Source organism: Nannobrachium achirus (assembly GCF_963921795.1).
Source record: "Nannobrachium achirus genome assembly, chromosome: 11".
Lineage (NCBI taxonomy): Eukaryota > Metazoa > Chordata > Actinopteri > Myctophiformes > Myctophidae > Nannobrachium > Nannobrachium achirus.
The window spans coordinates 6,836,400-6,860,052 of NC_137820.1; the positions used below are offsets into that span (position 1 = coordinate 6,836,400).

General features: G+C 43.4%; 1 protein-coding gene across 1 annotated transcript in view; it reads left to right on the top strand.

Annotated features, from left to right (window-relative positions):
• LOC308293684 (protein O-mannosyl-transferase TMTC2-like) overlaps positions 1 to 23,653 on the top strand; it is a gene marked incomplete at both ends in the record, with an annotated part of 228,975 nt that overhangs the window by 92,556 nt on the left and 112,766 nt on the right. Inside the window, 2 exons of the mRNA XM_080736279.1 lie at positions 11,218 to 11,613; positions 13,119 to 13,299. Of these exons, the coding sequence (XP_080592405.1) occupies positions 11,218 to 11,613; positions 13,119 to 13,299 (577 nt within the window). The remainder of the gene's footprint in view (positions 1 to 11,217; positions 11,614 to 13,118; positions 13,300 to 23,653) is intronic.

Genomic DNA, 23,653 nt, shown 5'->3' on the forward strand with positions numbered 1-23,653 from the left:
TGCACTTGGCTATCCGAGTCCACCGCACTTGCAAGTGGCGCTATCAGGCAAGGCCTAAACAGTATTTCCTGTAAACCAAGGGTCTTCAGTCTAATAGGGGGTCCGGGACCCCTAGGGGGTCCTCGGAGTTACTACAGGGGGTCCTCCAAATCTTTGTGTGATAGAAACTTTTCTAAATTATTTTTATATTAACCACTTGAACCCTGGCGTCCATATTCTGAGAACTTAAGCCAAAACTGCGAGGCGTTGTGAGCTTGTAGATCGGCTATGGTGTAGAAGGGAAAAAGAAGTACAGAGTGAAAGGTCAAGTTTATTAAAGGAGCTATAGTCAACTTTTTCTTGAAAAACGGATGCTAAAATAAAAATAATGTTTCGAAAATATTTTATAAAAAAATAAGCTTCATATATGTGTTTCAATTAAAAAATGACCACAAAAAGCGTAAAATAATGATAAAATAATCATTTTGGCCCTTTGTTTACATTTACAGGGCCCGTACTTTGTTTACATCCTAGTCTGTAGACTAGGATGTACACCTACAATGAAAAAGTTGACTATAGCTCCTTTAAGTATTGACGGTTCAAGTGGTTAAATATCTGAAAATCAAAATACACAGATGATCGTGCTGTCAAACAATGAAACTATATGGAATCTATGAGAAGGTTGTGGGGGTCCCTGCTTCATCTCTCTCTCAACCAAGGGGTCCTTCCTTGGCCTGACGTTGAAGACCCCTGCTGTAAACGAATGATCATCAGCCCTTCTGCTGCGGAGGACAGTTTGGTGATTTAATTCTGGCTGTCACCACAGCACATGCAATTGCAGTCCATCACGATAAGGAAACAGACTGTGGCAGACTGAGCCGTGCAACACTTTGGATGGAGATTCGGTTTGGCTGCATGGGACCGAGGCCGGGGGGGGGGGGGTCAGGGGCGTCACAAGGGGGGGAAAAGTGGGACTGAGTTACCAGTAGGGCCCAAGGTGGAGGGGCCCTCATTGTTTTATACTTTAGCTATTGAAAAATAGCAGATATACAAGCTCACAGCGCGGCACTTTGTGAGCTTGTGGATCTGCTATTTTTGAAAAGTTGTGAAAATGTGTGCAAATCGTTGAATATATGTATTTTTTAACCGAACATTTGTAACTCAAATTTTACTTCTGGGGGTCCCTGGAACCAAATATTTTGATATGGGGGTCCATGGCCAAATACGTATAATTTTGGGGGTCCTTCACATGAAAAAGTTTAAGAACCACTGACATAGAAACATACGTTTTCCAAAAAAAAGTAGAAGGATTTGATATATTCAGACTTTTCACGATTTTTCAAAAATAGCCTTGTAGATCTGCTATTTTTCAATAGTTAACGCACAAAATAATGCGTATAATGCGTTCCCAGTCTTAACCCTCCCTCCCCCTAAGAAGAACATTCTTGGGGGGCCCACAGTAGTGAATCCTTGTACCCATGCAGGGCCCAGAATGTGGTGCATGTGACACCCCTGGGGGGGAGGGGGGGGACGAGATGAGAAAGTGGGTGACTGGTAGGGAATGGGGTGGGTGGTGGGGGTGGGGGTGGGACGGAGGGGGTCCTCGTTAGTGGCCACATGATCCCACTGCTCCTCTGGTGTTGGCATCGAGGCATGCGGTGGGGTTGAAGAATGTGCTCCCGGCTGGAGGAGCTTTCCAGAGCATAGAGAGGTCTTCTAGTGCGCTGCCAGCAGCACCACAGAGAGAGAGAGACGGGGCCCATGGCCAGCCACTGAAACCCAATCTCTCTGCTCCCGACAGCCAGTATAGTGGAGCAGCAGCCTTGACGCTCAGGGCATGTTGGCTGTAGAGGAGGATTAACCTGTTTAGGCCTAGAAGTATTGACTGCTTTAGCTATTAAAAAAATAGCAGATATACAGTACAAGCTCACAGCGCGGCACCGAGTGCCGCGCTGTGAGCTTGTAGATCTACTATTTTTTGAAAAATCGTGAAAATGTGCGGACGTTTTTCAATATATATTTTTTCAAAGCAGACTTTTGTTGGGGTCTGCGGCCAAATAAATGTATTTTTGGGGGTCCTTGACATGAAAAAGTTTGAGAACCGCTGATTTAGAGGAAGGATTTAGAAGTCGGGTTCAAAGAACGGGTCAAAGATATTCAAAGACTTGCACACATTTTCACGATTTTTCCAAAAATAGCAGATCTATAAGCTTGCAGCGCGGCACTCGGTGCCGCGCTGTGAGCTTGTATATCTGCTATTTTTCAATAGTTACAGCACAAAATAACGGTTAAAGTGGTTCAAATCTAAGGCGACTCGGCGAGCGCATTCCAGATATTCGAGGATTAATGCAATGCACTGGGGGCGGGCCACGGTTAGGTGGGACTGTCATGCAAATGTGTTAATTCCACCGTGCGTCGTTGTGCACCCATTCATTCATCTGCTCCTGAGTAGCTGTGGTGGTAGGCTGAAAGGTCGCTCCTATCCTTCTCAATCTGCATTCCTACATTTCTTTTTTTTTTTGATTTGCATGAGCGATTGTCACTTTGGGCGCTTACCTCTCTCTCTCCCTCTCTCTCTCTTTCTCTCCCTCTCTCTCTCTCTCTCTCTCTCTCTCTCTCTCTCTCTCTCTCTCAAATTTTGCTTCTGTGGGGGGTCCCTGGAACTAAATATTTTGAGATGGGGGTCCGTGGCCAAATACATATCATTTTGGGGGTCCTTCACATGAAAAAGTTTGAGCACCACTGACATAGAAACATAGGTTTTTTCAAAAAACCTTAGAAGGATTTGAAATATTCAAAGACTTTCAAAGACAGATTTTCACGATTTTTCAAAAATAGCAGATCTACAAGCTCACAGCGCGGCAGCGCTGTGAGCTTGTACATCTGCTATTTTTCAATAGTTTTAAAGCACCCCGGGCCCAGAACTTTGGTGCGACTCCCCTGCGCGTATGGGTTTTGTGACTGAACGACGTTGGCGTTTCATCCGTCGTTGCTGCCAGGGGGAGTGAAGCCGCTGTGGTTTTTGAGGCAGTATATACTGTATCTGCTCTCCGGCTCCACCGCAGCGTGCAATGGAAAGAGAGCGCCGCGCACTTGTCTCCAAAACAGCTTAGAGATGTAATTGGATCGTAATGTCTCTTACGCGCATATCTCACAGCAGAACCAAGATCTCTCCTGACAAATGGGCAGGCGAGAATACGCTGGTACGTCTGAGTCATGGGCTGTAGAATCAGGGCGACCGGCTCTCTTAAGCCTGCTGACGGAGAAGGCTGGAGCCTCGTCTAGTCCGTCTGACTGGGAGGTCAAAGAAACCAAAACTCCACCTACGTACCTCGCAACATTCTGAGGCTAGGTGGCCTCGAGGATTCATTTCCCTTTGGGGCGGCAGTGCATTGGCGTCAGTTCAGCAAAAGCTAGCGTATGGCAAAGGAAAACGGGAACGTCATGCGCACGCCTGCAGGGCGTGAAAAAAAACAGGTTTTGTCAGTTTTCTACCCGGGTTTCTACGGTTTCTTGGGCTGGATATGGCAGCCTGGGGCGGTTGTTGTTGTCAAGTGCAGCTAAACTTAATTTGCATATTAGTAAACGTGCCACAATTAACAATAATGCATTGCACCTGTGCAGCTGACCTGCGGAACCTGGGAATATACCATTTTGTCAAGATGGGGAGAATACAAGTGTGGAGAATATTATTATAATACCTTGTTAAAGTGACCGTTTTATTTTAACCCAGGGTATGGCAGCTGCTTACCCCTGCCATACCCAATTGACGCCCCTGCAGCAGTGGCTCAGTAGGTTGAGGTTGAAGGTTTTATTTTATTTATTGTTACATTTATATGTGTGCTTTAGAGTAAAATCATTTGTTCTGGTTTCCTCAGACATTGGAGCTGCAATAATAGTAATACTAAACATAAACTGTACATATAAACAGTGGAAAACTATAATAACAACAAAAACAACTACAACAAATAATAATCGGAATGACAGAATCAAGGAACATTCCAATTGTCCAATGGTCTTAGCACTTAAAGGACAACTCCGCCCTAAATCACTTCTAGGCTCATTTTCCTACTTATATTGATCCAAAAAGACTGTCCATGAGGTCTATTAGGCACAAATGCTCCTGTTGTCCAGTTTCCCCAGCAGAACCCAGCAGCTCTCATAGCATAGAGTGGAGCCTATAAGCCTATTGCTTTTACACTATTTGTTGTGGTCAAAAGTCTTTTTATTTTTCATGAATGTGGTACTAGTTGTCATTACAAACACATCCATGCCATCATTGTCCCACACAAGCCATCACACTCTACTAAACAGATGTTATGCTTTTATGTGTTTTGCCAAGTCCCGGAAAAGATGCCCTGTGATTGGCCAGTGCAGTCACTTTGATTGGCACTTGTGCCGAATGCTCACCTCAAAACATTATTTATGCGATTGTGGTGGCTTGTGTGGGACAACCAAGGCATAGATGTGTTTGTAATGACAACTATTAACACATTCATGAAAAAGAAAATCACTTTTCAACACAACAAATCGTTTTAAAGCGATAGGCTTATATGCTCCACTCTATGCTATGACAGCTGCAGGGTTCTGCTGGGGAAACTGGATAACAGGGGCATTTCTGCCTAATATACCCCATGGGCAGTCTTTTGGGATCAATATAAGTAGGAAAATGAGCATAGAAGTGATTTAGGGCGGAGTTGTCCTTTAAGGAGCTTGAAGGTTCTGTGTGCAAGGTTCCTACTCCTACGTTATAAACATCTACAGTATCTGTGCCAGTGTCCTTGGCATTGTTTCTCACTCAGGTTGTGTCTGACAGACAATCAGGGAGGCATTACTCGATCTGTTCATTGATTTATTTGATTAGCAGAACAGTATACAGTATGTATGCTTAATATTGTAGTTATTTCCATAGGGAAGGTGACTGATTTGTTGTGCCGGTGAGTTAAGAAACCCTAGGGGGCCTTATGCGAGAAGAGAACCTCACCGCTTACATTTACATACAATTGAATTTAGTAATTTATTCATTCACAAGCCTGATTGTCTGGGGTAGGAGGTAGCAAGCCTCTTTCCACATGACAGCGTCTGAAACAGTCTGTTGTTCTGTAGGGATGCCTACAATATGTGTTGATCCTGTGAGCATCTATTGTTTATGTTACTGGATGTAGGGAAGCTCACATCCACTGATGCTCTCAGCTGTCCACATTATTGCTTTGCAGTTGAGGTCAATATATTTATGTTGAAATATGTTCATGTATTTTCAAACATTTAAAAAAATTGTGGAAATAGCTGATCTACAAGCTCGCGCGACACTTTGTGACCTTGTAGATCGGCTATTTCTACTATCAATGTTCTTTTTTAAGTATAAAGTTATCAAATATGTCAGTCACTTCTTTGTATATTTAGGTTATGTGTCATATCTGCCTTGTGCAACTTCAAAGACTATACAAGCCAAACAGAAATGTAATTGTCAACGACTAAAACACAATTAAATGACAATTATTTGAGTGACACTTAGGCCTTATTTACACTGCAGCCAAATCCAGCCTGAATCAGATCTGTGTCACATCCAGATTGGAATCTGATTGGTTCCATGTGACCATGAGACCATTTAAACCAATCAGATTCCAATCTGGATGTGACACAGATCTGATTCAGGCTGGATTTGGCTGCAGTGTAAATCAGGCCTAAATCGTCATGTAAAATGTCATAATCGTGACAGGCCTAGATGCAGCCAATCAGGATGCTCAGTGTAACCTCCATAGAAGGCCTGTAGGACCTTGTTGTGCCCCAACGTTCTTCAGTCTCCAGTGATAATGGAGGCGTTGTTGTGCCTTCCTCACCACGTGGTTGGTGTTTACATCCTACAGTTTGTCAGTGATGGGACATTTGAAAACACTGATGGCTCCCCACTGCGGTGCCACATGTGTAGATCAGTGGTCTTCAACGTTTTCAGGCCAAGGACCCCTTAGCTGAAAGAGAGATGAAGCAGGGACCCCCTCTACATGTTGTATAAATGTGTGATGCAGATTTTCATTGATTTCATAGATAGATTCATATACAGTACTTGTTTGACAGCACTGTCATCAGTCTGTTAGATTTGTGTTAATGTGGGGTTTTTTTTTTCATACTTTTGACCGCTTAAATCATCGTTACTCACTAAACTCAACCTTTCACTCTGTACCTTTTTCACCTAAACGCCGAACCTATTTGCCGAAAATAGCCGATCTACAAGCTCTCAACGCCTCGTAGTTGAGAGCTTGTAGATCTGCTATTTTTTACGAAAGTTCTCCTCAGAATAGGGATGCGAGGGTTTGATTGATTGATTGAAGACTTTATTAGAAATTTGCATAGGAACAGGTACAGTTTCATGACGGTACAGTTCACTGGTACAAGGTCAACTAAAAGGAGATCCTAGAAAAGACTAAGCTTATTTCCACTGGAAACCATTGAAGTATCTCATATAACATTGATATAGTAGCCCCCCCTGTAGTAACTCTGAGGACCCCCTGTTGAAGACCCTTGGTGTAGATGCTGGTGTGCTCTCTGTGCCCGTCTCTCCTGTAGCGCGCAGTCAGCTCTTTGGTCTCGTCGGCGTTGAGGGAGGGCCAGGTTGTTCTCCTCGGCACCATTGTGTCAGGTTCTCCACCTCTCCTCTGTAGCCTGTCTAATGGCCGTTGGTAATTCCCCCTCCGGGATCAGTGCCTTCCCCTCCCCCTTTTTACCCTTTTCCTTCGTCCGTCAAACGAGGGGTGACTTTCTGCTCACCCTGTCAAGGCAGCTTCATTTAGTTATTTGTTATGTGCTACCATATCCGCCTCGGCTCCCCACCTGCTTCCTGGTATGTTAATGAGGGGTACGTTGGCGGCTAAGCGTTAAGGGAGATGTAGAGTACATCTTGTCCTTGAGGCGTTTGTCTTTAAGTTCATGTATTTATTTATTCATTCATTGTAGATACTAGGGGTGTAACGATAGTAACTGAATCGAAAAATCTATTTTAATTTGCAGTGATCTACTATATCGTTTGCAAAAACAAAATATCGTACCGTTTTGGCTTTGTATCATATCGTTTAAAATGCAGAAAATCGGTATCGAATCGCTTTGCAGTGCAAATTATTGATTGTATGGAAACCAAGTATTTGTGACTTGTATCTAGCAATTTTAAGAGGGAGAATGAAAAAGAGGGGTTTAATTACTTTTCCATTCCATATACTACTCTTGGTCTATCGATAAATGTGTGTAATCTATGTGTTCATGTCAAGATGTGGGTTTGTCCATATGTGTTGAAATATAATGTCCATGTATTTGCTAGAGAATCACAGTGATTAGTTATTTATATCCATAATAATAGATTTTTCCCTTAAAAACATGCACATGCAACATTGACACATTTCACACAGATTTAATTTCTTTGCTAAATAGTTACTATATCGATTTTAAATCATTGAATCAAATCGTATCGTATCGCCATGAATGAACCAATATCGTCCATGTATCGTATCATCAACCATGTGTCGTGATGCGTATCGTATCGTTGTTAAGATGTATCGTTACACCCCTAGTAGATAGATATCTCTAATTCAGATTTAGAGGTAAGAAAAAGAAAAAAAGAAATTGCTGTTTCCTCATGTTAGTGGATAAATTATACTTGCAAAATAACTGATTGTCAGCGTATTTAATTTGAAAATCTGTTATTTTCATTGACATTCAAATAGTATTTCTGTCTCTCCTCCCTCTGTCATTGTTTGTGTTAATTGTGACTGTCACCAGGACTAATTACAAGCCGGTGCTCTTGTCTTGTTATCTGGCGTGCCATTCCTCATCCATCATGCATTTTAATTACCGTGCCTCCACGGCCCAACCTCGCAATGAAGCAAACTAATGTTTGCCGGATAACCGCTGCGAAGCGCCTCCTTCCTGAGGAGATTTAATATGCGGTCGCTGACTGTCAAGCACAAACCCTGCATCTCCATATTTAATTGCTGTTGTTTTTGTTCGTAAATTATTGTCCCACAGTACTTCACCGTACAACAGTGTCATGCAAAAATATCGTCGTTGTCGGGTGGAAACCTCGTATCTCCAAGTTTCAAATTTGTGCGTTCTTTCGCAAAAAAATCCCTGCTTCATCATACAAGGCTGTAAAGGCATAAAAGTAGTGAAAACAGCAGATCAACGCTGCGGTGCGAGGCGTTGTGTGCTTGTAGATCGGCTGTTTTCACTATTTTAAATCATTTTTAAAGGAGTAGTTCACCCCCAAAATGACTTTTTTTCCTATTGATTAGTCACGCCATGGAAATTAGAGTTCAATAATATTTTTAGTTTTTTGTCGCATTCCTAAGACAAAAATGTGATAACAATAAATTTACCCCCATTCGTTCTGGATGGGGACCCGTTTCGAAACGGGTCCCCATCCGGAATCAATGGGGGTAAATTTACTCAAATCAAATTTTTGTCTTAGGAATGTGACAAAAACCCAAAAAATATTATTGAACTCTACTCTCCATGGCATGACTAATCAATAGGAAAAAAAGTCATTTTGGGGGTGAACTACTCCTTTAAAACGATAAATGCAAAACAAACGGTTTTGGACATACAAGGTTTTCACCCGACAACGACGATATGCACTTATAGATCTGCTATATTGAACCAATGAAAATTATTAACAAGAGCATGTGACTAAATAATAACTACATTGAATTCAAATTGGAAAACAGTAAGTAAGTGTTTTGGACGAGGTTTCCACCTGACAGCAACGATACACTGTATATATCACCTTCCTCACCCCACCATCACAATGAAGAATGGAGAAAAGAAAGTCTTTGTTTTCCCTTCTTCCCTGCAGCTGGTGGGGATGGTTCAGAGTTGATGTAGGCCGGGCGGGTGGGGCGGGTGGGGTGGGTACCCACCGGGCGGGTACCCTACCCCAGTGTTTCTCAACCACTGTGACTGGGGACCTTTGGTGTGCCCCTGAGAAGGGTCAAGTGTGCCCCTTGAAACTGCTTGAAAGCCAGTATTGTATTTATCTTTTTAAAAATGATTTAAACTATTGAAAACAGCCGATCTACAAGCACACTACGCCTCGCACCGCGAGGCGTTGTGTGCTTGTAGATCTGCTGTTTTCACTACTGTTGTGCGACAGCCTTGTATGATGAAGCAGGGCTTTACTTTGCGAAGAAACGTACACATTTGAAACTTGACGATATTTACACCCCCGTATTATGTTGGTGTGCCCATGGATTCTTGGGACATGAAAAGTGTGCCCATGCAGAGAAAAGGTTGAGAAACACTGCCCTACCCCACCCAAGGCTGCCCAGAGGGGATGGACCTATACATTTACTAACTAAGATCCTGATTGGACATGCCTTCATGCATGATGTAACATTGCTCGATGCCACGGTCCCCAGCGCTTTGAAATCTAATGTGTTCTTCCTTCAACATGGCTACCTCTTTGAGTGTCTGTTAGGGCTGGGCTCCATTATTATCACTTTACTTTACATTTTGTCCGAATGTGGTTTGCCGTTGCTGCACTTTGCAATCGCCTCCAGTGGTTGACCTACTGCTGATTCCTCTATTAGGCTTCCTCTTTATGAATTCCCTCAGGGGAAGCAGGCACAGACCATGTAAGGTCTTGTATATAACCCCAACCTGTTTAAAAACCTTAAAATTGGCTAAACTCACAAAACTTCTGAAGAATGTTACAGTGCTGATACTGCGTGTCTCGATGTGATGTTGTAGATTGGCTATTCTTTAAGTATAACGAATCAGGTCTGATTGGTAAATCAGACCATTTCCTTGTGTCGGTTAGTTCAGAGGTTCTCAAAGTGGATTCCAGGGACTCTGTGGGTTCCTTTAGAGCGGTCTAAATTGACCCATTCAAGTCTGTAACTCTGACGGTGTACAAATGGAACCAAATGGACCCGTTAGGGTTCATTTGGTTCCATTTGTACACTGTCGGAGTTAAGGAGTGACCTTGATATTTGAAAGTTTGAGAAACACTGGGTTAGTTGATAAAATAATAAAAAGAAAAAACATTATCAATTATTTGATTAACCTACGTGAGCAAGATTAAGTCGGGTATTGGTTCTAAGTATCAGTTTGGATATATGTTTGGTTAATTGCCCGGCCCGAGTGCCTGTGTTTGTTTGTGGTGAAGGGTGTGGCTCTCTTGTCTAATCTGTCGAGTCCCCAGCTGTAGGAGCTCGGCAGGCCATGGTGGTAAAAGAGCTTCCAGCTCCAAGCTCACCCTCTGATTCTATGTTTGCATAAATGTCACATTCACGGCCGCACGGATCTCAGGGGGGAAGCTGTAAGCAAATTCAGGTTTTCAGTTCTTAGCAACCTATATTTTGTGCTTAATCTGCACTGGAAAAGAATAGCTCTGATTCCCCTGGAGAATGTGCAGTGTGTTTCCTGTGGGAAATGTACTTGGGGAAAACATTGTTGTCAGACCTACAGTAGTACCTGTATTGAATGTTGCTGCATAGTAAAGTTGTATCGTATTGATCCACTCATATCATATTCTGTCAGCAGTTCAGCGTATTCATTCATGTTGATAAACTTCAAGTTCCTAGTAGGAAGAAAAACTGCAATTCAAACCCTGTGTTCCATTAGCAGACATACAGTACAAGTGAACAGTTGTGCTGAAATATTAATGCCAGTGATGTCACTGGAGTGTGAAAACTACGTCAGAAAAAAGAATGGGGTTGATGAATCATGGATGTGCCAAGCCAATGCTTGTGCACAAGGGAATAGTAGGAATGAAGAGAAACACTGAAAAAGACAAGAAAGGGTCGGTTTTCTGTTAGAATTGGCTGCATGGTAGATACTGAGTACGATAAAAAAAAAAAGAAAAGGGGGAAGGTGTAGCGATGGCCGCGGTGTGAATGACAAAGTCGTCAAAACGCCAGTCAAGTGATCTCCAAACTAAGACTAGCATATAGAATACAACAGAACTTCAGAAGATACTTCTATAAAATGAAGCATGGATTGGCACACGCACATTCAGTGAAGGCAGTTCAGAACTTAAGGGAAACACCCCATATATTGGTGTGCACTGCGTGCGCCATGTTTCAAAAATCACATGTTGCATGGGACATGATCTGAAAATAAATTGCTTTAACCCCTGGATACTTGACAACAGTAATTAGATACTGTTGTCACTATAGACTAGACAAGGATAACAATCAACAACAGACCCCAAAAAGCTCCTCTCTTCAACGCTGCCTTTCTCCTCCTCCACAGCCGCGCGATCAAGACCAACCAGGACCTGCTTCCGGAGACACCCTGGACCAACCTCTTCTACGACGACTTCTGGGGCACCCTGCTCACCCACAGCGGCAGCCACAAGTCCTACCGGCCGCTCTGCACGCTCTCCTTCCGCCTCAACCACGCGCTGGGCGGGCTGGACCCCTGGGGCTACCACCTGGTCAACGTGGCCTTCCACGGCGCCGTGACGGGCCTCTTCACGCGGCTGGCGCGCCTGCTGCTGGGCGAGGGCCTGTGGAGCCTGCTGGCGGGCCTGCTGTTCGCCTCGCACCCCGTCCACACCGAGGCGGTGGCGGGCGTGGTGGGGCGCGCCGACGCCGGCGCCGCCCTCTTCTTCCTGCTCTCCCTGCTGAGTTACATGAATCACTGCAGGTCAGTGGTGTGTTTTTTTGCGCTAAAACAGGGGTTTTCGGGGCGCCCGCTGGCCTAGTGGTCAAGGCATATACCATATACTAGGCTACTATGCCTGCTGGCGTCGCCGGTTCGATTCCCGATCTGGACGACCTTTGCTGCATGTCATTCCCCGTCTCTCTCCCCATTTCCTGTCAGTCTACTGTCCTGTCAATAAAGGCATAAAAAGCCCTAAAAAATCTTTAATAAAAAAACAAAACAAAAAAAAACAGGGGTTTTCCAAGTGGGTGACGGGGCACCCTGGGGTGCCGTGAGGGCAGTCCAGGGGTGCCGCGAGGTAATTTGATAATATTTGGAATTCATTTGGACACTTGAAAAAATATTTTGTGTCATTTTAAACTTGAAGTACAGCATTATTTTCAGTCAGTTCTAACCAAAATGGCTATTATCTCAATGTTTTCCTCGCAACATAATCACTAAAATATCGTCACTGTCGGGCAGCAGAAACCTTGTATCTCCAAGTTTCAAATGTGTACGTCTTTTGGTAAAGCAAAGCCCTGCTTCATCATACAAGACTGTCGCACAAAACAGTGAAAACAGCCGATCTTCAAACACACGTGTGCTTGTAGATCTGCTGTTTTCACTAGTTTAATTCATTTTTTAAATGATAAATACAAAACAAACGGTTTTGCACATACAAGGTTTCCACCCGACAACGACGAAATGAATCACTGCATGTCAGTGGTGCTTTTTCGCCGACTAAAACTACGACGTCGACTACCGTTTTTCACAGAACGAAATAAAAACTGAGCTATGATAATTAAGACAAGTAATTTTATGTTTGGTTGCGCTCGGGTGTTGCGCACCCCCCGAAAAATTAACATTATGAGACAGTTGGTCACGTGGTCTTTCTACAAACGCTCTGAAAACGGAGGGAGTGACTGCGTAGTATACTTTGTCCGTCGTACGGGACCTCGCACAAAATAGACGATCTACATATTTACCCATTTACTAGAGAGCAGGAGACAGCTGCTAAACATGTCCAGAGCATAAGAGGAGAAAAGCGAGGCCCTGGATACTAATCTTTGACGGCTTGTTTGTTGAAAAGTTGTATATTCTTAGCTGTAAATACGACATGAAGTTGCGGAATCTTTATCCTTTTTACACCTCTAACTGCTATTTTAAATTTTTGTTATCACAATTTGCATTCTCACTGCAGTCAGCTCTCAGGGCGACAGACAGTACAGAGCACATTAGAGGCCCTGTGTGTGTGGCGTCATCAACAATATTAGCCCAACAGATAGCCTGATTAAGCTTTTTTTTGTGTGTTATAACAGCTTTAAGAAGTCATCATGGCCTGCCAAAATAGTTTTTGGTCGACAACGTCAACTGTACATTTAGTCGACTAAATATCATACGATTTTAGTCTAGATGAAAACGAAAACTATTCAGACGACTGAAACTGTAAATGAAGTTATATTCAAAAGACTATGACTATAAAACTAACTCAGAATGTAACCCTTTAGGTTGCGGGGCCACGCGGGGCCCTTTAGGCTAGCGGCCTGGCTCCTGGGCAGCCTGGTGTGCGCGGCCTGCAGCATGCTGTGGAAGGAGCAGGGCGTCACCGTCCTGGCCGTGTCGGCGCTCTACGACGTGTGCGTCTTCCACCGGATGAAGCTGTGGCACATCGCCATGCTCCTCTACAAGGTAAACATCCTACTGGTGTACTGGATATACTGTTGAACTAGATGAAGCGGTGGCACATCGCCATGCTCCTCTACAAGGTAAACATCCTACTGGTGTACTGGATATACTGTTGAACTAGATGAAGCTGTGGCACATCGCCATGCTCCTCTACAAGGTAAACATCCTACTGGTGTACTGGATATACTGTTGAACTAGATGAAGCTGTGGCACATCGCCATGCTCCTCTACAAGGTAAACATCCTACTGGTGTACTGGATATACTGTTGAACTAGATGAAGCTGTGGCACATCGCCATGCTCCTCTACAAGGTAAACATCCTACTGGTGTACTGGATATACTGTTGAACTAGATGAAGCGGTGGCACATCGCCATGCTCCTCTACAAGGTAAACATCCTACTGGTGTACTGGATATACTGTTGAACTAGATGAAGCGGTGGCACATCGCCATGCTCCTCTACAAGGTAAACATCCTACTGGTGTACTGGATATACTGTTGAACTAGATGAAGCGGTGGCACATCGCCATGGCATGCTCCTCTACTAGTCTGGGATCACTTCACTTTTCGGGGTTGTAACCGGTCTGGAGCGGAAACCACAACACGTCATGTTGTAGTACTCAAAGGACTACAATTTGCCGGAAATATCCACCGGAAACAGTTTTAACCCAAAATAATTCCCCTGCGCTCAAGGACATACTTTTATGGCCTACCTAATAAACTCCTTGATGCGGAGTAGTTTTGCTTTTGAAAAAATCGTTTGGATTATGCATCTTTTAGTCCAACTGTTAGCGACTGGCAAGACTACACTAGGCTACTCCAGCATTTTAATAGGGATTGGGGAAACAAATGGGGGGAACCAAATCAAAGCGACGCCGCTTCTTCTAGTGGTTTCTGCCTTGCGAGGTGTTGTGAGCATGTAGATCGTCTATTTTCACAATTTCCGCCTCTAATATATGACTATTTGTTGTTTAATTTGTCATTTTAGAGGTATTAAAAAGTCCTTAAATTGGCACTTTAGAAATGTGCATGTACCCCCTATACACTACGTATGTTTGTTTACTGTTGAGAGAGAAAACAATGTTGCACATTAATAAGTTAATCATCTTGGGACCTCCCAAAATAATGTGGGGACCCCCCCTGGGGGGTCCTGACCCACAGGTTGAGAACCACTGATCTACAAGGTAAACAACCTACTGTACTGTCTGTGGTGTTTATGTGTTCACATGGAGCTGATTTCCTGGCCAAAACCTCTCAATGGGAAACAGGACATTGTATGAGAAACATACAACCTTGTTTTTGTTTAATGTATGTACCTGAATATAGTTTCTTTCTTCTGCTACTCATTCCAGAACACATGCCTTCATATGTAATTTGTTGATCTGGAAAACGGAAATGTAAGGGAAGGCGTATCATGGTATTTAGGCTTCATGCCTGCTAATGCGGAAATTGAATAGTAAATCCTCATTGTCCGGTTCTTAAATCTTTTTTCAGCCATGGACCCGACCTGAGTTTGTAGTCTATCTCAGTGTTTCTCAACCACTGTGCCTGGGGACCTTTGGTGTGCCCCTGAGAAGGGTCAAGTGTGCCCCTTGAAACTGCTTGAAAGCCAGTATTGTATTTATCATTTTAAAAATGATTTAAACTAGTGAAAACACCGATCTACAAGCACACAACACCTCGCACCTGCTTGTAGATCTGCTGTTTTCACTACTGTTGTGCGACAGCCTTGTATGATGAAGCAGGGCTTTTTTACTTTGCGTGGAAACATACACATTTTAAACTTGGAGATACAAGGTTTCTTCCCGACAGTGCCGATATTTACACCCCCGTATTATGTTGGTGTGCCAATGGATTCTTGGGACATGAAAAGTGTGCCCATGCAGAAAAAAGGTTGAGAAACTGCTCTATCTAGGCTCAAGAACACCCTGAGTTCAAGAAAAAACATCCCCATGCTCACTTTGTCTCAAGAACACCGACCTTCCCTCTTAAAACGGTGTGAATATAAATGTCTCCCTTTGGATCAGCAGCATTTGTTACGAAAACATAATTAAAAGCCAATTAGCCAAACCGAATGAGACAAACTCACTCTGAGCAGGGTTAGTTAAATCGCCCATCTTCTCATTAGGTTGAGTTTTATATTGAGATTAATGATGCGTCTCAATGAAACATAATGATGAGGAAGTATGTTTGAGGTACAGCATGACAAGTGGGAGAATGAATTATGCTGTGTGTGTGTGTGTGTGTGCGTGTGTGTGTTTCTTTGCATTCTGGGAGAAATGAAAATCCCTTTCTTTATAATGGAAAAAGCATTGTCTGTTTCCTATTTGTTATTTCTTTATTAGACCACCGAGCCGTGACCTTTTTTTCCCCCAAAAGCTCCTTGTCAGAAGTGTTTACCGCGTGCGGTCGAGTCACCGTGACATTCACAGGTCTCATCCCTTCAGCGCAAATTCAACAAGACATGTGAACAAATGTGACAAAAAGACTCGGGAGGGGACAACGTGAACGTAGCTCTTAACCCATTTAGGCACTAAAATTATTGGATGCTTTAACTATAAAAAAAAAAGCAGATATACAAGCTCACAGCGCGGCACCGAGTGCCGCGCTGCGAGCTTGTAGATCTGCTATTTTTGAAAAGTTGTGGAAAATATGTGCAAATCTTTGAATATTATGTGTTTTTAAAGCGAACGTTTGTAACTGAAATGTTGCTTCTGGGTGGTCCCTGGAACTAAATATTTTGAGATGGGGGTCCGTGGCCAAATACATATCATTTTGGGGGTCCTTGACGTGAAAAAGTTTGAGAACCACTGACATAGTAGTCTCTCAAGAACAGACTAACAGACTACAAGCTCGCAGCGCGGCACTCGGTGCCGCGCTGTGAGCTTGTACATCTGCTATTTTTCAATAGTTACAGCATAAAATAATAATAATACACTATAATGTGTACCCGTTCTGAATGCGTTAAGATGCATCCGGATGGTAGACAAGGACTTACTGAGGGATGCGTTGTGACAATTGACAAGGACACATGCACAGAGAGAGAGAGAGAGAGAGGGAGAGAGAGAGAGAGAGAGAGAGAGAGGGAGAGAGAGAGAGGGAGAGAGAGAGAGAGAGGGAGGGAGAGAGAGAGAGAGAGAGAGAGAGAGAGAGAGAGAGAGAGAGAGAGAGAGAGACAGAGAGACAGAGAGACAGAGAGACAGAGAGACAGAGAGACATAGAGACATAGAGACCGAGAGGGGAGAGAGAGACAAGGGGCTTGAGGACAGGGATAAATAAGGCAGTGGTTCCGGAGGTAGATTCCCAGTTGGATCCCTGGTTCCTCCTGGCAAGAGTCCTTGGAGATCAGGAAAAGACCATTTTCTCTACCAGTCGATTGCAGCCGGCAGATTTCGTCGCACAGGGTGGCGAACTCACACCAGAAGTAGGATGAAATGCATGGCAGTGAATGGAGACGGCTGGATCAGCTAATAAAGTTCCATGAACAAAAAATTATTTATGAACGTCTTTGTCGTATAATCGGTTCAGGAATATAAAAGAAGACATATCACAGGTATTTTTACAATCACTTGCTTTTCGATGTGCACATTATATCATTTTATTGAGGCAGCTAAACAGCAGCAGGTATAGTTTCTGTCTCGGAGCTATCGCGAGATTTGGCTTCCAGACAGGAAATGGTTGAGAGTCTCGCGATACTAGCTAGTTCAGAAACGTACTTTGTGCTCTTTAGATACCTCTATAAAATGATACATCGTACACACCGAAAAAGCAACACAGCAGACTCTTAATGTTATTCACCGAACTTCCGGTTTGAATTTGCCACAGAGTGCGATGAATCTGACGGGCAAGGATTATGGGGTAGAGAAAATTACGTTGGTGACTTTTCCTGATCTCTTGTTCCTAGCCTTGAGCAAGACACCTAATTACTCCCACAATGAGCAGGTTGGTGTCTGTACCCTTGCATGGTCTCCCCCTGTCATCGGTGTGTGAATGTATGTATGAATGAATGGGTGAATGTGAAATAGCTTTTAAAGTGCTTTGGAGAAAGGCGTTATAATATAAATGCAGTCCATTTACCATTTAGAGAAAGAGAGAGGGAGAGAGAGAGAGAGGGAGAGAGAGAGAGAGAGAGGGAGAGAGAGAAAGAGAAAGAGAGAGCGATGATAATGGAACGGCAAAGAGAGGGAGAGCGAGAGGCGTAATCTCAGCCCCTTCCTGCTCAGCGCCGTGTGGAAATGAAGAGTGAGGGCTCTCTCTCTCTGGTGATTTAAGTCTCATCGGAGACGTTGTGTCACTTGGAGTGTGACCCATCCATTGAGGAGTGGTTGTGTCACTTGGAGTGTGACCCATCCATTGAGGAGTGGTTGTGTCACTTGGAGTGTGACCCATCCATTGAGGAGTGGTTGTGTCACTTGGAGTGTGACCCATCCATTGAGGAGTGGTTGTGTCACTTGGAGTGTGACCCATCCATTGAGGAGTGGTTGTGTCACTTGGAGTGTGACCCATCCATTGATGCCGGCAGACAGCGCTGCTAATAGCTTGTCAGGCATGGCAAGGAGAGCAAGGAGGAGGAGCCAAGAGGGATGTGAAGGAGATGATGCCTCATCGTTGACATCTTTGCAGCTTCTCGAAAATGAAGTCTAAAAAAATAAGAAAATAAATGAGCTGATAAAGTACTTACATTCATGGCCATGATTTTTTTTATCATGGTTTACCGTGGTGTTTTTACGGCGTTGCTTTGTTGGAGGCAGTGGTGGAAAAAGTACTATTTCTTTTTAAGTAAAAGTATCAATACTACAATGTAGAATTACTCTGTAAAAGTCCGGAATTCTAAATTTACTGGTGTCTTAATGCGTCGCATCGCAAGTTTGTAGATCGGCTATTTTCAAAGGGCTGAAATGTACAGTATATAGGGTTGAAGTGGTTAATGTATGTTTTGTGGTAATAATCAAAATCTACAAAGTAACTAGTAACTAAAGCTGTCAAATAATTGTAGTGGAGTAAAAGTACAAAATGTACTATCCGTCTATAAGAGGGTACAGTATGTGTGTTGTGTCATGTGGAGCTTTTTTAATTATTATTGTTTTATACTTTCAGATATGTTTAATTTTTATAACAATTGTATAATGGAAGACAATAGCTGCGTTTACATGGACACTTTTAATCGTGTTAAAACAATATACACCAAATAAATCTGATCGAAACCAACCAATTTAAATTTTAATCAGATGCAGAGGGGTGGTCTAGAACTTTTTACAACCTGATCAAAAAACAGATCAGATCGATCTCACCACATGTAAAGACTTAATCCAAAACCTTCAATCAGGTTTATTTTAATCAGATTGGAAGAAAGGTGTCCATGTAAACGCGGCTAAATGATGCTTGGATCGGACTGAAATATCGGTCCAAATATCAAATGTCATACATACAGTACAGTATGTCATACAAGAACAAGACTGACGTCACAGATCACTGCTGTCCACATTGGAGCCTGGATCCTCAGACCCACACGATTAGATGTTACCTTTGCATGCTGCATCCTCAGGGCTACAGTCTGTGCTGCGCATGCCTTATACGTCATGGAAACTAGTTTAGCTTCTTGTCAACCACATTCCACAGAGTTCTGGTTTCTTTCTTTTTTGATATAGGCTATTGAAACACATCTTGATCATGAACTCATGAATTCTTAGAGTTTAAATACGGAGTCAGCCTTGAATATGCTCCATATGTGAATCATTTTTGCCCTGTTACAGTGACTTTGCAGATGCAGGTGAATGCCACGTCAGTGCGGCACTGCATTGCACATGTAGACTATTCTAGGAGTATTTAAATATACATGGATGGTTGGACCCCATGGACATTAATAATGACCAATCTTATATATTATAAAATGAGCAAAGAGGGGATGCATTATTAAAATGACACGCACGCTCGCTCGCACACGCACACGCACGCACACACACACACACACACACACATACACATACACATACAGTATATGCATTGCAGGACAGACTGAACTTTTCTAAGCTGATTTGTTGCAGCCAAGGAGAAGATATGTTTTTTGTTCGTTTTTTTTATGGAAGAATACTGAGTTTTGGAAGAAAGGAAAAAAAAAATATATATAACATATTCTTGGGACTTTTAAGGCCTCTGGGAAACTCAGTCATGACTGTTGTTTTATGTTCCTTTTTAAATGTAGGACTGGGAGACTAAAATAGCATGTTTTGGTGAAATGTGGCTGCCACAATTGGCTTGATAATCCTGCCATGGAGCTTTCAGATGACAGGTGTCATTATCGTAGCGTGTCATTTAGCCTCACCACCACGGCGTAAACAGGATCTGTTGAAAGATGGCTGTCATCGGTGTCAATGCTGCGCCCTCTTGTAATGCAAGTGTTCTTTTTACCCCATTTTGATCTGCGACCCCAGAGGATTCGTTCATTCAATATTATACCCTGTTGAAGTATCCCTTCAACATTACATTGTTATTATAACCTCGTTGTACCGTACACGCTGTAGGGCCATGTCTGCTGGGAACAATGCGGGTTGGGAGCGCTTGCCCCTCCGTTTAGGCAACACCCGTTGTGCCACGTTGTCAGAGTAAAGCCCTTTGCACACAGGCGCGTTTATCCGCACGGATAAAACGGACAATTTCATTTTTTTAAAAGAAAACAATGATTCTCTACGACCTCATGCACACCGGATCTGAATTAGCCGTGCGACGAGTGGCTGCGGCCGTGCGTTTTTTTCTCGATCGAACCCAGTTCGATTCGTGCGTCTTGTCGCATGCGTTATAAAACGTATCACTCCTTTTATGACTCCTTTTGGGATACGCTGCGCTGATTCCGCACAGCATTGTACACCAAATCCAATGCGTTTTATTCATACAGCAAACGGAAGAAACGCAACTGTCCTGTGTGCAAAGGGCTTTACTTGGTGCAGTACTTACTTACTTAATCCTCTTCGTGCTGGATAGCACATAAGGTCTTCACCAATGAACGCCAATGCTGTCTGTCTGCTCTCCTAAGACATCTTGTCTGAAACACATCCAGCTTGTGACAGATGGCCTGTCGTGTCACTTTCTACGACTCTGCCCCATAGGAGCAGCCCCAGGACGTTGCTCTTGAAAAACCTCAACTTAGTTTTTGTGCTGATCTTTGATGATCTTGGTGCAGTACCCATTATTGTCATATTATTTGGAGATCTGTCTGTAGGAGACAGATGTGTATTTGTGCACTAGATTGGAGGTTTGTGATAGATGTCGGCACCGCATTGGCACTTTGATGGTGGCAGTGTCTCTGTGGGTGGCCCCTCCAGCAGCTTACAAATAACAGTCCTCACCTGCTCACCTTATGGCTGGTTTGACCGTGAAGGTAAGGTGAGCTGGGAGAGATAATCTTTGTTGACCGCATGTTGCTCACTGTGTAATTTATTTATTTGCACATATGTATATATATATATATGTGTGTGTGCGTGTGCGTGTGCGTGTGCGTGTGCATGCGTGCGTGTATATATATATATATATATATAGATAGATAGATAGTATTGTAACTGTTATCACTGAAGTAAAGCATTTTAAACTTGGACGTGAGTCCCTTTAGTTTGAGCGTCACACAGCTTTCTATCTCCCAGGCTCCCAGGATCAATTTATTGGCGATTGCTATCAGCCACAACTCTGTCAGTATTATTATGAGAACATATTCATGGATATCCATACATGGGCATATATGGGACCCACGGACAGACAGACTCCCCACCTCTCTCTGTCTTTGTTTATCAGTTTTTTTTTCTCTCTCTCTTTCTAAATAGACATCCCTCCCTGTTTGGTGGAGAGCGGTGCTGGTCACTTTGGCTGATGGTAATCACAGAACGCCAGACCTCGGGGCAGGTTGTGGAGAGCCTTGCACCGCTCTGTTAGCATTAAACCGTGTGTGAAAGTGGAATCAACAACACACCACAAATAACAAGTCTGGCCTTGAGATGGAATCGGACGCTGAAAACTCTGTCCTTGAGCCTTAGTGACGCAGAACTTCTCTTGCTAAGTGTGTGCAAACATGAACATCTGCAGAAGTAGGAAGTCATACCGTATAATATTAACAAGTTTACGAGTTGATATACAGTGTATATCAACTTGTAAATCCTCGATGACAGGGAAACAGGGGGTGCGGAACCCCTAGGGGGTCCTGGGGTCCTCCAAATCTTTGTGTGGAGAAACTTGTTTTTTCCCCCTTTAACCAATTGAAACTTAGCATCCATATTCTTAGAACTTTAGCCAAAAATAGCAGATCTAAAAGCTCACAACGCCTCGCAGCGTGAGCTTGTAGATCGGCTATTTTTTAGAGCTTTGGAGGGGAAAAAGAGCAGACTAAGTATAGTGAAAGGTCAAGTTTATTAAGTACTGACAGTTCAAGTGGTTAAATATCTGAAAACCCACATTAACATGAATCCAAAATACACAGATGATCGTGCTGTCAAACAATGAAACTATATGGAATCTATGAACAGGTTGTGGGGGTCCCTGCTTCATCTCTCTCTCAACTAAGGGTCCCTGGCCTGAAAACGTTGAAGACCCCTGCCCTATGATAAGATTATCTTCGAGGCGTTAACGGTGCTGAAAAGGAGCTGCGCCGTCAGTATACCACTGCGTTTTCTTCATGCGTGACAAGCAGAGGTGTGTTGTTTGTGTTGCGACAGTGACAGCAAGGCTGAACTGGGTTTTATATCGGAGTGCTCGCTCCACTCTGCTGAAGTCATTTGACATTTTAGCGTTCAACTGTAGGAATGGACCTGCTGCTTATCTGATTGCGGCTCTTGGTCAATTACATTAAGAGTTTTATATCGGCTGTAAATCTCCCATTGTGTCATTATGGCTTCTGTGTGTGGTTTGGAAGGCTGTGCACACAGTGAGCACTAGCTGGGAGCCACGCACGCACACACACACTCCTTCTAGAGCTTCAGCTTCTGTTTCTGTCTAAAATTCAATCTGGCATAATATCAAATATCCCCATTTTGATGGTAATTTCATGTGTAATTCGGCTCAGAGCACACTGGTGTCTTAATTAGAGTGATTATGTGTAATTTGTGCCTGATATGTGGTACAGTAGTTCCCGCATGCTTTCATCTCTCTGTGCTTTAACCCATTTAGGACTAGAATTATTGAATGCTTTAACTATTGAAAAATAGCAGATATGCAAGCTCACAGCGCAGCACCGAGTGCTGCGCTACGAGCTTGTATATCTGCTTTTTTTGAAAAATCGTGAAAATGTGTGCTAATATTTCAATATAACTTTTGTAACTCAAATCTCTGCTTCTGGGTGGTCCCTGGAACAACATATTTTGAGATGGGGGTCTGCGGCCAAATACCTGTAATTTTGGGGGTCCTTGAAATGAAAAAAGTTTGAGAACCACTGATTTAGAGGAAAGATTTAGAAGTCGGTTCAAAGATGGCAGATCTACAAGCTCGCAGCGCGGCACTCAGTGCCGCGCTGTGAGCTTGTATATCTGCTATGTTTCAATAGCTAAAGCATAAAATAATGGTTAAAGTGGTTAAAATCTATCCAGGTATTTGAGAGTTAACAGTCCCGATTCACCAGGTTCGGGGCCAAACAACATAGAAACGGATTAGACCAGAGATATGACAAATATATGTTATTCTTCTAGACGGACGTGCATACTTTCCGGATGCCCATAGTGCATTTAGCTCAGCTTATATAGTCTCGGTAGCAGCAGCTACAACCTGTCCAGCCGACCACAGCTATTCAGAAGAACATTGTAATGCTTGACATCTCTGTCTGGCTGAGATGCTGTCCATTACATACACAGCAGCAAACCCACTTCACAGCGGGAGACCCGCTATGGTCTGTGGTCTACAGTATGGGCCTGCATTCCTATTCTTATTCTGACCACAACTGGTCTGCAAGAATCCAACAAAGAGTACGGCTCCCATAACTCTTAACAATGAGTGGGAGCTGTGTGTGTGTGTGTTTGTGTGTGTGTGTGTGTGTGTGTGTGTGTGTGTGTGTGTGTGTGTGTGTGTGTGTGTGTGTGTGTGTGTGTGTGTGTGTGTGTGTGTGTGTGTGTGTGTGTGTGTGTGTGTGTGTGTGTGTGTGTGTGTGTGTGTGTGCGCGCGCGTGCGTGCGTGCGCATTAGGGATAAGCGCTGGATGCAGAGAAAGTTGTTTAAAATCTCGTTTTAGAGGAAGGAAAAGCGAGGGATAAGAAAATGGGTTTTTATTCGCAATCTTTGGAAACAGCTTAGTCCAACAAACTACCCATTGTTGCAGTTAATCACTTAAACAAAGCCTGTTTTCATACTGGAAATCGTTCCAGTATGAAGCCCCAAAGAACGGGCTGTGCC